The 17,434-nt window shown below is 48.8% G+C and overlaps 6 protein-coding genes across 6 annotated transcripts; 4 read left to right on the top strand and 2 right to left on the bottom strand.

Annotated features, from left to right (window-relative positions):
* Positions 1-1,099: 1,099 nt before the first annotated feature.
* On the bottom strand, positions 1,100-2,054 carry GLRG_09304 (short chain dehydrogenase; the record flags this gene model as incomplete). Its single annotated transcript, XM_008099989.1, has 2 exons — positions 1,100-1,896; positions 1,997-2,054. The coding sequence occupies 2 exons, from the start codon at positions 2,052-2,054 to the stop codon at positions 1,100-1,102; spliced, it is 855 nt and encodes a 284-aa protein (XP_008098180.1).
* A 1,588-nt stretch (positions 2,055-3,642) lies between these two features.
* On the top strand, positions 3,643-4,973 carry GLRG_09303 (uncharacterized protein; the record flags this gene model as incomplete). Its single annotated transcript, XM_008099988.1, has 5 exons — positions 3,643-3,786; positions 3,837-3,941; positions 3,998-4,188; positions 4,240-4,434; positions 4,496-4,973. 5 exons carry the CDS (start codon positions 3,643-3,645, stop codon positions 4,971-4,973), a joined length of 1,113 nt encoding a protein of 370 aa, XP_008098179.1.
* Positions 4,974-6,122: 1,149 nt separating this feature from the next.
* GLRG_09302 (O-methyltransferase, family 3) lies at positions 6,123-6,791 on the top strand (the record flags this gene model as incomplete). The annotated part of the gene is made up of 2 exons (XM_008099987.1): positions 6,123-6,260; positions 6,303-6,791. 2 exons carry the CDS (start codon positions 6,123-6,125, stop codon positions 6,789-6,791), a joined length of 627 nt encoding a protein of 208 aa, XP_008098178.1.
* A 227-nt stretch (positions 6,792-7,018) lies between these two features.
* On the bottom strand, positions 7,019-7,759 carry GLRG_09301 (uncharacterized protein; the record flags this gene model as incomplete). Its single annotated transcript, XM_008099986.1, has 1 exon — positions 7,019-7,759. One exon carries the CDS (start codon positions 7,757-7,759, stop codon positions 7,019-7,021), a length of 741 nt encoding a protein of 246 aa, XP_008098177.1.
* Positions 7,760-9,458: 1,699 nt separating this feature from the next.
* On the top strand, positions 9,459-11,188 carry GLRG_09300 (major facilitator superfamily transporter; the record flags this gene model as incomplete). The annotated part of the gene is made up of 5 exons (XM_008099985.1): positions 9,459-9,572; positions 9,653-9,885; positions 9,952-10,220; positions 10,284-10,926; positions 11,095-11,188. The coding sequence occupies 5 exons, from the start codon at positions 9,459-9,461 to the stop codon at positions 11,186-11,188; spliced, it is 1,353 nt and encodes a 450-aa protein (XP_008098176.1).
* Positions 11,189-14,440: 3,252 nt separating this feature from the next.
* Positions 14,441-17,434, top strand: GLRG_09299 (archaeal flagellin N-terminal-like domain-containing protein; the record flags this gene model as incomplete). The annotated part of the gene is made up of 8 exons (XM_008099984.1): positions 14,441-14,470; positions 14,551-15,079; positions 15,134-15,289; positions 15,341-15,654; positions 16,436-16,645; positions 16,705-17,002; positions 17,074-17,226; positions 17,295-17,434. 8 exons carry the CDS (start codon positions 14,441-14,443, stop codon positions 17,432-17,434), a joined length of 1,830 nt encoding a protein of 609 aa, XP_008098175.1.

Genomic DNA, 17,434 nt, shown 5'->3' with positions numbered 1-17,434 from the left:
GAAATTTTTAGCTGTGTCCTAGACAAAAATTGACATTTCTTTGTGCTGGGCTAAGTACAATATATATTTGAGGGTCACCCGCGTGGTTTCATATTGAAAACCAAAGCTGACCCACAGCCCCATACACCGATAACATCGATCAGTCAACTTAACGTAAGAACATGTTGGTTTTAGGTGTCCATGTCGTATTGCTATGGAAGTCTGATCGCTCCGATGTCTGTGATTCTGCGATCGACAAGCAAGTCCACCAAGCTTGTACGGATTCGGTGTAGATCGCCTATGGCATTACCTAAGAGGGTTCGCTATCCCAATGCAAGTGGTCTTATTGGCTAGGATAGCTCGATGAAGCCGGCAATTCACATAATCCTTACGGGTGGCTCCGTGCTTCCGAGTCTCCAGCCCCTTTCTCCGCTTATCGAAGCGACATAGTGCCACGACAGTGTCTTATTTCATTGTACATCGTACTTCCTGGATCCGTCTTTCCTTGCCTGCTAGAGTTCGTACTGTCTGCTATCTAGTTGCCTGGTTCCATCAAATCACTTCAATGGTACTCCGTACTGTTTCTATCTAGAACCCTTCCTTTTTGGTGCTGAGCATCGGGCATGATAATCATACTGTGTTTTCCGCTGTATTCAAGGTGCATGTGAGATTTTAAGAGGCAGTGCCTTGGATACAGATTCATGTTTGGCAGGCAATAGAAAGGGGGTAATTTTAGGTAGCCCACGACCACCGCTAATGTAAGAAGCGACTCAGGAAAGCTCGCTAGGAACTGGAATCCGGGAGCACTAGGAAACTGTCTCACCGATCACTACCCCTGCTTGGAAAAGCGAAACGTGCCTGGTTAGTTAAATATTGGTTAATGTTTCCATAATTTCTCCACGCAGCTCTGCGCGAGCTGATTACCCAGCTTGGAACTCTTGTTCGTTGATGGTTTTTGTTCCCCAAATCAGATCCTTAGGACTCTTGATGTTGAAATAATTTTGGAGCTCTTGGTAAACATTTCTAGACATCATAATTTAAATTACATGGTAGCATCACGAGAACATCTTCGTTACCGACACTCAGTTGACACAATGCCATGTGATTATTATCATGCCGCTTATCGAACGAAAGCACCACCTCCGCTAGCACCAACAAGGTTGCCCGTCATCCATCCGCTCTCCGGCAGGCAGCAAACTCCTACAACACCGGCAACCTCTTCCAGGTACCCGGGGCGTCCACCAATGCTCTGGGCCAAATCTAGAACCTCTTGGCTGTCAACATCAGGCCTAGCCTTAGCAAGTGGTGTAAGGATGTTAAATGGCCGCAGAGCCTCCCGGGGCTCATCAGGCAGACTAGAGTACAGCCCTGTATCCATAGGGCCGGGAGCTACGGCATTGACCGTGGCTCTCTCAGCAAGCTCACGAGCCCAGACACGAGTCATGGCCTCGATTGCACCCTTGGTACCGGCATAAGATGTCTGCCACCAGACACCCCAAGTAGTGGTAGCGCTGGAAATGTTGACGATCCGACCAGAACGGTCAGTGGGCAGGTAGGGGAAGGCAGCCTTCACAAGCAGAGCGGGCGCCTTGCAGTTCAGGTTGAAGGTGGCATCGAAGAGATCAAGATCCAGCTGATCAATCCCCTGAGCGTTCACGGTAGCGGCGTTGTTGATGATGATGTCAATCTGGAAGCGTCCATTTGCGTCGGTGAAATGAGCCTTCGCAGCATCAACGACCTGCTGAGGAGCGTCGGACTTGCTCAGGTCGGCCTTGACGGGGAGAGCCTTGACGTTGTACTTGGTCTCGAAGTCCTTGGCGAGCGCCTGTGCCGTCTCCGTTGAAGCATCCGTGGCATAATTGATAACAACGTTGGCGCCTCTGCTTGCGAAATGCTCGGCAACAACGGCACCGAAGCCTTACGGAACAAATCGTCAGTTCAGAGTCATTTTGGAGCAGGCCCTCGTACCCTGGCCCATAGACAGCTCAACACTATTCCGAGGAATCGAGGTACATACTTCGCGAAGCACCGGTGATAATGGCAAGTTTGCCCTCGAAAACCCTGAAAGGAGCCATTGCTTCTCGAATGTGAAATGTCAGGAGAAGAAAATATAATCAATGCGACGTGGTGGCGGGGAGAAAGTTATCCCTCCCTCCACCGTGCGCCTTATATACTGTTATTGTCTTGGTCTTTCTGCCGTACTCTATATCCACAACAGAAGCTAGTCAACTGGTCGATGCCTCCGGGCCGCATCCTGAGCGAATTCCGAGCAGTAGGTAGTCTGGGTCAGGGGTAAAGAAGGTTCTTAGGGCCCATGGTACTCCACATAGCCACGTCAATTAGGTACCCGAATCGCTTGTCGATCTCAATGTTCATGAGTTACTCGTGAAATCCTTTGGTAACAGCTCCTCGGCAACAGTATCAGGGTTGATGAGAAATTTCAGTGACAGGGGCATATGTGGTAGGTATTTCAGCGTCTTGACGAAAAGATGGCCCAAATTTGAAAATAAGCGAATAGGAAGATGATGCCAGTTTGCTTGGGTCTGGAATGTGTGTATCTCATAGAGGCCTGCACTATGATTTGTTCTCGGACTACGGATACTCCAAGAAAGAAGTGGAATGGGACCCAGAGCTGCAGCCGAGTTTCCCAACCCCATAAAAGTATGTACAGTGTTGAAGAACTTGTTCCACATTTCTGGGTCAAGACGACCTGGTTCTACTCCGCCTTACACCGCCGGAAGCCATTGCCAAATGCCCCGGTCTTCGCCAAAGGGCTATTTGTACCGAAAATGGCAGCGACCCGCTACTACGGCGACAATCTGTTTCGAGACGGTGGGATCAATGCTACGCCGCGTAGAATCAGGGTAGCAAGTACTGTGAGAGTGGCATAAATTTCGCGAAGCATTGACCTTAATAATCCTGGTATTATACGATGAGCTGTGAAATTTCCGGTATGATCAGCATATTAGATATTAGTCTTCATAGGAACTTTGTGAAAACCTCAAAGATAATTAGTGGAGGTTAATAAAACCTCCCAAATTTCGGACCAAGAAAGCAGTGCGATATCAAATGGCGAACGCCTCTACCGGGACATGTTCGCTAACGAGAATTACGCGAGGCGGAATTAATCTGAAGCCATACTAGAGTGTCGAGGCAGGGTATTATAGGCGCTTGGCGGAGCAGAATATTCTGAATGTGAAGTATGGGTAATACGTTGGAACAGTACGGGTGGAGTTTACTTTTAAAGTTCAATAAAGTAGCAAACTCGAGGGATGTAAACTCTCTTCCCATGCCGTCTCCTTTCCTATGCTGTCTCCCTTTATGGCAAGGCGGATCACAGTGCCGTACGGCATATATCTCATGCTGGGGTTTGGTGGATACCATCTTGCCCTTTTGTTGCTAAAACAATCGGGCCGCTTTTAAGCAATCGACAGCCCCAGGTTCGATCCCGCGCTGTCACTTTTCTTATAAGTTTTCTGAGCCAGAAGATCTCGTTTTTCTTACTTGCTTGTGTTGTCGCGCTTCCATCTCCCATCGACGGAATCGTAGAGCACGAAGCTGGTTCTTCAGTCGTAACGCGCGTCGTTCGCCACAAGATTGGATGCTCTAGCGTCAGACGATACTACGGCTACTATACAGCGGTAACGCTGCAACTCGGACAAGATGGGCGCCGCTACATCAAAAGATATGGCCGCTGCGGTCTTGGTGCCGCTCCCCTTCAACATCATCACGTTGGTGCTTCGGTTCTGGATTCGAACGCAAAGGAAGGCCTGGGGACCGGATGACTGGGCCATGGTTGCCACCATTGTAGGTTACGTTTTCGACGCCCCAAAAAGTTGGAGACTAAAAGATCGAAGCCTGTTTGGGTTGTATCCCAAGTTGGCCTGCTAGGCATGGCCTGGAGCGGAGTTGGAGCAATTGATGCAACATTGACTGCACAACAGGTGATGAACTCCTATTTTGTGAGTACCTTCTCTGGAATGAATGACCCGGTCAGCTCTAATGAGAGGCTCTCCAGTGGTTTTACGTGTTTCAGGAATTCTGGTGCTTCACCTTGGTCGCGGTGAAATGGTCAATCGGGTTTACTCTCTTGCGCATTGGTAACGGACAACGTTGGGTGCAAATAGTCATCTACACTTGCCTTGCGCTAGTCACTATTTGCACCGGAGGTACTGGCATGTATTTGTTCTTTCAATGTTCGCCAGTTGAGTAAGTTGTCCCGGTGGTGCTTCCTGGAATCTACATTTACTGACTGCATAGAAAAAACTGGAATCTTACGATAGAAGGAACCTGCAACCCCCGAGAGATACAAACAGCACTTTCGTTTCTTGTTGCTGCTGTGTCTATCTCTACCGATTGGATCTTTGCCATCATGCCGTTTGCGCTGATCTGGAAACTGCAAATGCCGAGCAAAGTCAAGGCATCTGTCATTGGACTTCTGGGCTTGGGTTTCTTGTGAGTTCCTGCTCAAGGAGCCCCTGACATGACCGTTCTCTTGCTAACAACAGTCTACCAGCGCGTCTATTGCTCCCATCGTCCGACTCAAGTATCTCCTCCTGCTGAACGATTCCGCAAAGTTCCTTTACGGTCTAAGCATTATTCTTGCCTGGGCCCAGGCAGAAGTCGGCATCGGAATGCTTGTTGCGAACCTCCCCGCCTGCCGACCCCTTCTCGAACGAATGCTTTCGCACCTGACGTCCTTTACTAACTCCAAGAATAAGTCCACGAAGGATCCCGCATCGTCAGTGGCAGCTAAGAATAGCTATCTTGAACTAGGCGAGAGGGATGCGACCAAGAAAACTATTGGCGCCAGCAGCCGGTCTGGCATCGAGACAAGAGTATATGGTAGGGACATGGCCGATGACAGCAACGAAAGCCTGCCAGACGATCACAGTCAAAAGAGAATTGTGAACGGGAATGGCTTCGGCGCCATTCGAGTACAAAGAGAATTCGACATGGAAGTTGAGAAGGAGTCTGGTGACCACGCGGTATGAATGATACAAAATAGATCAACATTGACAATTGTACGATGGGGTAAAAGAGAAAACCAATTTAATATGTACCCGCGAGTATATTTAAGATACTTGATGGCGATGACCGTTCAGCCATTACATTCTGCTTGGTGGCAGGTGTTGTTCGTCAGCGTTGAGTTCTATTACGTGGTCCATTGGGGAACAAACGAACTCGCAGCCACATATTCATTGCTAATGTAATTAGAACTAATTTCACCCCCTCAAGAAGAAGAAGAAAAGACTAAAACACTTCCGACTTCGTAGCGATCTTGTATTTCGGAGTCTAGCATTTTTGACGGACTTGATTCCTTCTTTCTAGGTCCAGAGTCATCACTTCTGTGGCCAGACGCTTACGAAGCGGAGCGGGCCGGAGCGGGCCGGAACTGGCGTTCTGCCGTCTCTATAGACGGCCCGTTAGCTTCACCTACAGTGGCTAAGGAGTTCTTAATATAGTTCGGCGTGTGTGACCCCTGTTTACGCAGAAGTATCGAAAGCATAAGGAGTTGCAATTGTGGCTTACCGTTGAGAATTCCGAAACCGGCGAGTCCCAAAAGAAGTCATCATTCTCTGTGTTGTTTTCAAAACCATCAAACCACTTACAACTTTGTCCCACGAAATCTAGCTACCACCTGAGCCAGACTCCTTGGAGATCATTCATGTCATCCTTCCCATCAGCCATACATAGTCACTCCATTTACCGAAGACGGTTTAATAGGGCGCTTTCTCACTGACAAGATATTCATAGTTATATATGATCTAATTTAAGGGACTGCGGCACATCTTCACGTACCCGCCCATGTGAAACCTTGAGCCACTTAAAGCACGGGGCCTTTTGATGGGTGTCAGAGTTGAGATGCGCCGAGCCGCTATCTAAGTAGTCAGAGCGCCGGGTTGGTCGACAGATGGAAGTTACTCGGAAATAGAAACAATCTTCCTCGATAGATCTCTTTTCCACCGAATCTGCTGGGTTTCGTATTCCGAGCCCAGCACTATCTCCGATTCCATGACCGAGTCACTGCCCTGCACACGCATGCTAGAGAACCGTTGAGGAACAAGCCATTGCTTATAAAGAGAGGCTCGGCTATCTTTCGACTCCAAGAAGTAGTGAGAAAGATTCCTTGTCTTCATACAATGTCCGCCTCTGACAAAGACACTGTCGCAGCTGCCGTCGCTGTCGAAGGCACTACCTGCAACAATCTCCTGGCACCAAACCCAAAATTGGACAATGCCGTTGCAAATTCTCAAAAAAACAATCTGCCGGAGATCTCGGTATCTCCTCTACAAGGCTAGTTCCTCACCATCCTATGCCAGCTGATCAACGCAAAGACTGTTCTCGAGATCGGCACGCTCGGTGGCTACTCAACCATATGGCTTGCACAAACAGGCGCAAGGGTTACCAGTATCGAGATCAACCCGAAGCACCGCGAAGTCGCCCTGGAGAACGTCGCGGGACTTGACACTGAGATCACACTCGGTGCTGCTTTGGATGTTCTTCCGAAGCTGGCCAACGAAGGTCGCAAATTCGATATGGTGTTCTGCGATGCCTCTTGGGGCGAACAAGAGAAATACTTCGATTGGGCAGTTAAACTGACAAGGCCCAAGGGGTGCATTGATGTTGATAACGTTGTTTGGAATGTGCTTGAAAGCAATACCTCACAGACAGGGAAGAATTCGCTCTTGACTCATGTGGGCAAGAATAAAAGAGTCACGGCTACCTTGGTTCCCATGGTCTCAACGGCACACAGTGCATCTGCGGGACGGACTATTCTTGATGGTTTTTTGTTGGCGGTAGTCAATTGAGGCCTGTTGATGGAGACAATGACTTTAATAAAGTGGCCACAGTAATGTTTTATATGAAATCGTTTAGTAATTCGACTACCACAGGTACAATATGACGACAAGGAGTAATTGGAATATGCCATAGTTGGTGAAGATTGGACCTGAATGATAGCTGATTGCAAGGTCATTGCCCTTGAATGATTCATGGGTAGCATTTGGCTCTAATATCTAAATATGAAATCCACTAATTATACACTCTCTGCGTAGCCAGTCTCCTTGACTGGTGCTTGCTTCTTCTCGAAAATCTTCTGCCCAATCTTGTCCGTCATTTGGTCTGTCTTATCCCCCAAGAACGTTTTGATGCAACCGTAAACGCCGGAAGTGAACCAAAGAATAGCGTTCACTAAATCTATCCAAACAGCAACTTTCATCACCCCGGTTTTGCTGCCCTTGTACGAGTCTTCGCTGTCTCTCTTGAGAAAGATCGCCGCGAAAATGCCGAAGACGACGATCCAGGCAATGAAAAGAATCAGATCCCAGACAAAAGCGCGATATGTCTTGAATATCTTGATTTTGCTGCCGATGAAAGGAATAGCGCCGAGGGGCGTGGCGGCAACAAAGAGGACAGCTGTGACGGCCGAAGCCCCGGCGACAGTGATGGCAAGAATCCACTCAGGCGAGAAGCCGTCGTCGCCCTTGCGGTCTGCGTCGACGCGGTTCCCGTAGAAGCCGCAGGCTATGAGGGCAAATAAGAACTGCAGCCCGCGGCACACAAGGCGTGGTATGACCTCAAAGGTCTTGAGCCAAGTCTTTCCCAAGGTCTTGCCTGTCTCGGCACCTTCATTAAAGACACCGCGGCCGGCTTTGCGGCCAATTTCCCCCTTGTCGGCGGCCCGAAACTCAGACGCGGCGCCGGCGAGGCCTTGAGCACTGCGGCCTAGCTCAATGGCAGTCTGACCAGCCTGGAGAGCGGTTCCGAGTTTGCCCATTGTTGCTTTTTGATGAAGAGTAATGAGTGTTGATGCGAAGTTGCGAAGAAAAGGTTGGTGAATTACGAATTGAAATACTTTGTGGGAGTGAGAGACGTCGAGAAGGCCATCAAACGTTAATGTAACGACAAAATAATGCAGGAATGCAAGACCGGCTGGCAGCTTAAACAGAAATACTCCAAGGAAAAACGGTCGCTAAGTGATCGGGAAGGAGTAATGAAACAACGCAGACTGAGAGAGTGACGATATGCTTGGATCTTATGGCTAGTATCTCTTCTTTATAGTGTTTGGGAGGCTACGGCTCACTCGCCTTGTTAGAAGGTGCTACAAATGAATCACGGCAAGCAACAGTCACGCAAATAGTAACAGCAAGTATTTGGCGCTGGCGCTGTTGCAATGACGGGATGATAGCAGCCAATCATTCCAGAAGCTGTGGTTTGTCAACCCCTTGCAGGTGATCAAACATTGGAGGCAGCGGGGCTCAGACGTCTGAGCTGCTGTTACTTGATCCCCAATCATTGTCGAATGCCGCCCGGTCGGGGGGCGCTTATCAGAAACTGTCGCCCAATACGCGCCGACAAAGAGAAGCCCTTTCGTGCCGGCCTTAACAACAACCAACGGCGCAGGCTGTAGATGAAATGTAGGCATCCACAACGGCCGATTGACAGCCGAGCGGAGGACTTTTGTGCGCAAGAGGGGCCGATTGCGGCGGTTGACCGATTATGGAAACGTAGAGAGGCTTGCGACGATGCTACCCGCAGCTTCTGGTCATGAACACAGCCAATACCCCGCGAGCCGAGCCTCATTAAATCAGCATGATGTGGGAGGACTCAAGTGAGCGAACCTGAGAGAATTGCCCGCCACCAACGGCTTTTCGACACTAATATTCTGACGTGAGTTCATCTTGCATTTAAGGGTATGCCTGGCCTGTCTCTGCTCAGCGTTTGCTGTGTCCTTGGCGCGTTGACGTCTAAAATAACTTAACAATAAAGGTATGCAACTAGTGAGACATGCAAAAATTACCGCTCACGCCCTCAATCGAGGTATCAAATATGGATTTTTTTTTCTCGATGTAAATCTCAGACACAGAGCAGCAGGGGCGAGCTATAGCCTCTGTCGTGCTATCATATTAATGACATATGTATGATGCAGCTTCTACATCTTTCCATTACTACCTAGAGTAAAACACTCTGTAACAATAGAGTAACCTCTGTCTAGAAATCAGCTAGCTATATAAATCTAGTACTAGCAATATTTGTGACAGTAAGAGTAGTGATGGTGAGAAGTACTAACCATGTTAGCTAAACTTGAAATGTGTCTCAAAAACGACGCCGTTAATCGCAAGCAGCAATTAACGCCTTATGTACTACGACAAAATGGTAGGGAGTGGTCAATAACTTCCACTTGGTGCTATTATAGTTTGAAAGCAGTGATCTCAAGACGGCCCTTGCAGCATAGCGCAAGCTTTTTTCAGTTCCGATCACATGCCTCCAAATTGATGTCCGAACCTTCCGCTTCGGCCACACCCCAGCGACAAAACACAGGAAACCTTTTTCCAAAGCCACCTCCAAAAATTATTCTGTTTTTGTGTCGCCCGAGTTGCCGGCCCTTAGTGCACCTTGAATCAATGCGACTTGTTAATTCTTTGTCCATCTTCAGCTTTGTCCTTTTTCGTTCTATGCCAACCTTGTAGAACACCATGGTCTACGATGGATCCAAAAAAGACGTCGAAGCCGACGAGGGCATCGCTGAAACCAATGGTTCTCGGCGAACTGCTACCAACGAAGCTCTTAGCACCCATATCAAAAAGATCGTTAGTTGCCGTTCCATGTATCCGATAGCGTCCTACTGTCATTGCTATGATTGCTTGTTCTGACGCGTATACTCTCCTAGTTCGACCGCCGATTGATGCCGATTGTGTGCGGCCTCTATGTCTTGTCCTATCTCGACCGAGGCAACATAGGCAACGCAAAAACCGCTGGAACACAAAGTGATCTTGGCCTGAGCGATTCTCAGTGGTCATGGGTGCTGAATTCTTTCTACATTGCCTACGTCTGTTTCGAGTGGACCACAGTGCTGTGGAAGATCTTCCCAGCCCACATATACGTTGCCGCTCTCTGCATCTTGTACGTCGTTGTCTTTTCTTCTTCCATCTTTCTGTAGGCAGTCAAACATAGCTGACGATGTTTAAGACTTGGTACCGCGGCTATGTGTTCTGGAGCAGCAACTAACTTGGCCGGGCTCATCGCTTGCCGCACACTGCTAGGCCTGTTCGAGGCAGGCTTAGGGGCAAGCGCCCCGTACTTCCTTTCTCTTTTCTACCGTCGAGAAGAACTTGGTTTCCGCGTGTCTCTTCTATTGGGAACATCCCCCTTAGCCAACTCGTTTGCCTCAGCACTTGCATACGGCATCGTTCGTATCCGAGGCTCCTTGGAACCGTGGCGCTATCTATTCATTTTGGGTGCGTAACCCCCCCCAAATTAACACTCCAGTTTGTATCCTCAAAACTTACTTGAGCATAAAGAGGGTGCACCCACCGTCATGTTCTCCCTCGTCGTCTTTTTCTTCCTACCCGACTCCCCAGCGTTGGCAAAGTTTTTGACGGAAGACGAAAAGAAACACGCGGTAGAGCGACTCCAGGTCCGCGACCGCACCATGAAGAACCGCCTTAGCTGGAAGCAAGTGTTTGCTGGCTTGTCCGACTATCAGAATTATGTCCACTCGGCCATGCATTTCTGCTGCAACTATTCATTTGCTGCATTGTCCAACTTCCTACCCACCATTGTCAAAGGATTGGGATACTCGTCCATCAACGCACAGGGTCTGACAGCGCCAGTATACTTTGCTGCTTTCTTGTGCTGCATTGCGTCGGCTTTGATTTCTGACAGATACAGCAAGCGCGGCTATGTTGTAGCGGCGTTTGCAATGCTGGGCACCGTGGGATACTTGATCCTCACTGTCGTACGGGATTTGAATAGGCCCGGTTTGCGATATGCCGGTATCTGGTTTGCAGCTTGTGGCATATATCCGGCTCTGGTGATTAACGTCACCTGGATTCTGAACAACCAGGGAGGCGACTCGAAGAGAGGAGCTGGCTTGGCCATATTGGCAGTTTTTGGCCAGTGTTCATCCTTTATGAGCAGCACCGTATTCCCTTCCACCGACGGGTAAGTGACTAATGTTCGCTCCATGCGCTGGAAGAAAGATCACCGCTGACATGCTTTTCATTTAAGACCTTTTTATACCAAAGGCTGTGCCATTGGGTGTGCCCTCACAGGCATGATAGTCATTATGTCACTGACATTACATTTTCTACTGGAGCATGACAATCGTAGGAGGGACAGGGAGCTTGGGCCAGTCGACGAGAATACAGCAGTTGATGTGACGGATGAGGGCGACAAGCACCGAAACTTTCGTTACCTTACTTGAGTCAAGCTTCATGATACGGGAACAAAACCCAGCCATACGGATAACTGAACAAACACGAAAGGGTATCGTGGCCGTATCGAACGGCGCGGCATCCCACCTTTTAGATCGTTCCTAGGCCGACTGGATGCTGTAACTTCTGCCTCAGTAATCGCCGGATCCACGGAATTCATGATTCATACAATGGCTTGGGCTCTGACCCTCTGCATCCTGTTGGTGACATTCACCTAGACTGCGTAGCATGTGTCTTTCCGGACCGGCAATGCAGAGTCTATCGTAGGTACTAACAATGCTATAAAGAGTTATCTTGTCGTTGATAGCAACATGCCCTTAAGACGTCTAAGCTTTAGATTATATACAGGCTGTTTCATACTAATATCATAATGAATTACTCAAAGTGGAGTTTAGTGTCTAGAACTGTACTTGAACTCTGACCTAGTCTTTAGATTCGAGACTATACCCTTTAATACTGATGATCTGCTAACGGTATTAGGAATAGTTAAGTAAAGTTTAGGTAGTATAGAGGTTGGTAGTATGTAAGTCTTGACGACGATAGACTTGAAGAATAGCAGCAGTAGCAGCAGTAAATAGGTTAGAACCTAGTAGTGTCTTAAAAGCAAACCTGAGGGCAAGTTCATCTAAGAGGTAGAGGGAGGGAGGTTGCCCGCTGTGTAAAGTTATGCCTTATTTAGATATCTACTGCAGCACTTCGTAAGCGTTACGTACTCAAGTGCCTATTAATCGTTGAAGTCGTACGATAGAGGTGCTCTTCGCTGGTGAATTTGTAAGCCGAAGTGAAGCTCGTCGCTGGCAGACGCTCTGAAAATACGATACGAGACTATTATATTCCCTTCGATACGTATATTAGTAGTGTCTGAATGGTCAGAGCTGAAGATAGGCTACACTCACCCGTAAGCATCCCTTTGTTCTAGCGGGATAATAGCACAAATTCTCTCGATCTGTTTGAGTCACTGTTTGGTGTCGACTACAGTGTAGACGATCCAGACTCAATCTTCAAGTTGCAAACAGTTCTTTAGGGGAGAAAACCTGGTAATCAAACCAGCTGTGATTGTAAGTAACGAGCTGGACTACTAGAACGATTTAACCCAATTCTGGTTTCTTTCATGGCCTTGAATATTGATGGGCATGCGACGACAATGTGCGTACCCTTCTCGCCGGACGTCATCATTGCACCAGCAGCGCATCTACAAAGCCAATAAAGGATTCTTGTAAGTAAAGCCAAGAGCTGGAATCGACAAGATGGCACCGAAGAACAGCGACCGCCAGCGGGACAGCTGCGGGCCGTACTTCATTAGGGAGAACTGGTGTGGTGGCATAATATGGAGATTTGAAACTAGCGAAAACCCGAACAGGGATTAGGTTCGAGATCCACAAGTCTGTGGTAATACGAGAATTTTTGCTGCAGCCAGAATGCGCAAGCAGAATGAAAGCCAAAGAACGGGGCGGGGAAGGGAATAGCAACTGCAATGAGACGTGGATGAGTATTCTTAGCTCCGGGAATCATACGTTTACCCGTGCCGCACCACGCTGTGCCTCTCCTAGCTCCTTACCATGCATGCATTGTGGTGTTATGATGGTTGGAAGAAAATTGCAACTCTGCCATGGATTGACCCAAGAAGCTCGCAGAACAAGCTCTGCCCCCTGGTCAGTTCTGGCCATTGAGAGACCGGAGACGGAGGCAACTTTGCCGCTTGTCGGTTGCAAAAGTTCTTGCTACTAGGGCCTACGGAGACCCTGAACCAACCCGGCCGCTTCGCCAAAAGGCAGGTCGGAACTCGTGGAGGACTAGGGATAGATAGGATCGCTTCGCTGAACCCCACCCCCTCTACGTATGGGAATTATTGGCATACCTGCCTGTACAGCTGCACTATAAATTAAAAATAAAAAGAAAAGAAAAGAAAAGATAAAAAAAGTTGGTGAGGTGTCGAGACACCCAGGCACAGCTGGTCATCAAACTTATGCCTGCACCGATACTGCGCCAACGAGTGTCGCAGAAGTTGGAATAGAGTCTTTACGTCCACGCTGGTGAGTATCACCTTGCCTCCGGGTTTCCTCTTTCCTGATGTCTTAAGGTTTCGTTGTCTTTGGCTCCTCATTTCCATCGGAGAGTGTCTGTGGTGCTCTCTGGTATTGTGGGCCAGTCATAGGGATTATGGTTAAGAGGATCCATGGTAATCGCCCTCGCGCCTTACAAGGGAGGACAGGGGAGGCAATCCTCCATCCCCTGATTTGATCTTCATCGGTTGGTTCGGTTACCATCTCCATATATTCCAAAGATCTGACCGAGACACCGCTGGCAAGGAAATGTTGCTAAACCCCAACGATAGGTTTAAACCAGGTGATGGGCCGTTGTTTTGATCGCGGAATCGGGCCGGATCCCTCGGGTCCATAATGGCTGGTGAAGTACGGAGTAACAGCCAGATGAGCTTAGTCGTGCGAAATGAGATAGACTCTACATGCACCCCACTGAGAAGCAAGGTTGGCAGCTTAATCCCATCGCCTCCGTGTTAGAACTAGGCCTGGTTATCAAAACCCAAGGGCGGCTGCATACAGGCATGGAAGAACAGATTGTCGAATCACCCACGGTGTTACGACTGGAGTCTCGCCATAGTAGCATGTCCTTCTTGCAAGCTAGAAGGTACTGCCATGGATTGCCTCTAACTCTTCCCTGTCGATCCGAAGAGACGTGATATTGCGGAATTTTAGGCCGCAGGCGCCGACATTTTAGATTCCTGTTGGTTCTGTGAGCGTGATCCGAACGCTTGTTCTTCACTTCCTCGCACCATTCTTCCCACTTGCTGCATATCTGTCAGATGTCCAGTTGTTGTAGTGACAGCTGCAATTGATGAAAGTGCCACCTACTTACCCTCCCAGTCTCCGTGGCTCGCTTGGAAGAGTTTTATGTCGCTTCCGAATCCTTTGTACCTGCATCCAAGCCAGACAAGCTTGAAGGCGGCAAAGCCATTCGTGATCCTGGGCACCATTAGTGGTCTGTCTACCAACCGTTTTGAAATTTCGGGTAAATCGTTTCGTAATTTTTATTTTTATTTTTTATTTCTTTTTAAGCTTTCAACCTGTTCAAGGGATGCAAATGACACATATCTATCTGTACACCCGCCTACCCTTCAACTGACTACCATTCCTGCTTGACGTGCCCATGGCCGGTCCTGACACGTAAAGGCTTGTCTGTGCTTCTCGAACCCGACAACGTCGACGTTGCGTTACTTATCAGCTATGACGGGCGTCACCAAAACGGCTGTTGTGGTGAGTAAGAGTTATATTTCCTTGGCTCTCCTTGGCAACCACTTATTGCACCATCCCATCTGCTAACGTATACTGAAAAGCCTATCGAGGCCGTGCTCCTTACGCTTGCAGTCACCCTTGTTCTCGCACGATTATACCTTCGTCTGGTTCTGCAGCGCCAGACACTCACTGTTAGCGATTGGTTTCTCATTGTGTCGATTCTCGATGCCATCGCGCTGTTCTCGACCGACACTATGGCGTACAAGTTGGGCGGAATGGATGAGTACGACCCGTTTGCTCCAGAGGCACCAGAGGACCAGCAGATTACGCTCATGAAAGTTTCTTTTGCGGGCAACTACTTCTACGACACAGGCATTTACTTTCCAAAGCTGGCTTTGCTGTCCTTTTACTTCAAGTTGATTCCACCAACGATGCCTTTGTTACGGAGAGTCCTGTACGGAACGTGCGGGCTGACACTGGCTTTCGCCATGACCACTGCCTTCTTGGATACGTTTTGGTGTGGTCCCGACGTGTCTGTTAACTGGGGCTTGGATTCTTCCTGCTCAACTTTCGACTCTAAATCAGTATTCCGCATCGATTGGGGAATGAACTTTTTGTCAGATCTGTTGAGTATGTTCTTTTTGCCCAAATTTTGTTTATTGCTCTTAGCTCACCAATTCGAAGTCTTTGCTATTCCGTTCCCGCTTCTGCACGGTCTTCAGCTCAGTAAAAGATATATTATTGGGCTTGCAGCGACGTTCTCCACGGGCATGATCACAATAGGAACCAGTGTGGCGAGATTTGCCACTGTCGAATCCATCCAGGCATGGACCAATGTTTGTAAGTTTCCCCGGACCGATTGCTGTTCTCAACAGACTAACCAAAGAACAGATGTGCTATCAATGACAGAGATGGCAGCCGCCATCATTGTGGTATCGCTGCCAGCCCTCAAGTCGCTTCTGCATCGTCGTGGACTGGACAAGTCGAAATATGGAACTGGCAAGACAGAGACTTACAAGAAGAACGTAACAGCAGCCAGCCGTAATCATTTCAAGCTCTCTTCGGGGACAGATCCATATGAAGCAACGACACGAGTGGTCGCCGAGGAGGATTCGGGCAGTGAGGTGGAGCTGAATAATCTCCAACGATCGGACGTGATTTACAAGTCGGCTCGCGTGAGCGTGACATACCAAAAGCGAGAGGATGTTGGTAAAGAGGAAGGGTTGTCGAAGCCTGTATCCTAGCTTAGCTCATCTACCCCCAGCACGAACGAAGCAAGGGGAAGCGGGGAGCGGGAGGGGTGCACCATGTACATTAAGAATTAGCCGCGAGTTTATGCGGCCACGGCCCGAACAAGGATCGGCCGAATGGTCAATTGTACCCCATCCGGGTTAATACAGCGATGCACGTCTACGGCGTAGCTGATGATTTATTTATTTATTTTTCTACTATACCACCCGAGCAAGCCAATGCAAAGCTTACAAATGACACATCGTTTACCGAAACCGATGTACGAGGGGGCAAGGGAGCGAAATTAGAAAGAGGAGGGGGAAAAGGGTTCTGGTCTGATTTGCGCACCAACATGCCATATACCCACCTGTGCAGGTTCTGAGGCCTTGTTTCCGCATCACTGATCCCAACTGCTGTTCCTTCTGTATGGCCCAAGGCCAAGCCGGACCACTGGTCTACAAATGTCTCGAGGGAGGCCGCATCAAGTCCAGCCAATAGGAATCAGACCATCAGTGACTCCTTGCAGTCATCCCCTGCTTTTGCTAATTGACGGGCCAGAGTTCTGTGTTGTCCATGCTTGATATATGATCTGACGTCCCGTCGCACCAGTTTCAGCCACTGAGTCAGTTCATTTCTTCTTTCGTCGTTCAGTTTCTCAGCTTCTAGTCAAGATGGCGTACTTCATTGATGGAAAAGATTGCATGGCAGGTCATCTTTCTATTTTCAAACGTCCTCCTATGCTGACATTATTTTCAGATATCGGAATGGATTCTGTTGACAGCCTCCTATGTCTTCGTCGGCCTGCGCGTGTACACACGCCTCTTCCGCTTGCGGGAGAAGCTGGTCTTGTCCGACTATCTTCTCCTCCTCTCGGCTTTCAACGCCCTCGCCCTGATTATATGCGACACGTTGACATACCAGATGGGTGTCATGGACAACTGGGAACCGTCTGTTAGGCTATCCAAGGTTTGCCTTAGCCCATCAGTTGACGAGCTATCTGAGAGCAAGACTGATTCTGTTTCAAGATATCCTTCGCCTCCAATTACTTCTACGATGTTGGAATGGGTTTTCCGAAGATGAGCATGCTTGCTTTCTACTGGGCCTACTTCCCCGCCGACACTAGCCCTGCGATGCGCAAGGCCCTGTGGGGTATCACTGCGTTCGTCGGGCTTTCGTACATGGCCATCCTCTGGGATGACACATTCTTCTGCGGCAAGGACGTTTCAATCCAATGGTCTCAGGAGGAAGGTGCTTGCAGCGTCTTTTATGCACCTGAGCCCTTCATCCTCAACTTCACTCTCAACTTGGCTTGCTACATCTTTGGTACGCGTGCTCGCCCACCCAAACGTTAGCAGACATGCTATCAACGTCTCCGTACTAACTTTCATTAACAGTCTATGTGCTCCCTCTTACCCTCTTGATTCAGGGCGTTCTGAAGCCGTCGGCGGGTCTCAATTTCACCCTTGCCCTTGGTCTTTTGACCATCTTCACCACTATCGTCCGTTTCATCACCCTCAAGGTCGGAACAGGACAGGAGAACCTTGTCTGTACGTATAATGGCAATTCATTCTTTCACTCGTCGTTGTGTGAAAAATGCCTAACGCGCGTCAACTAGACCCTCTCAGTGTCCTCGAAATGACGCTTGCCATCACTGTCGTTGCCCTTCCTGGCCTGAAGCCTCTCTTGGATGGCCGGTCTAAGAGCCCATCAATCGATACCGTCGAAGTCGAAAATCAGGAGAAGAACTTCTCATGA

The sequence above is a fragment of the Colletotrichum graminicola genome (assembly GCF_000149035.1).
Source record: "Colletotrichum graminicola M1.001 genomic scaffold supercont1.47, whole genome shotgun sequence".
Taxonomy (NCBI): domain Eukaryota; kingdom Fungi; phylum Ascomycota; class Sordariomycetes; order Glomerellales; family Glomerellaceae; genus Colletotrichum; species Colletotrichum graminicola.
The sequence above is the reverse complement of the archived record's forward strand: the minus strand, read 5'-3'. Positions and strand labels throughout refer to the sequence as shown.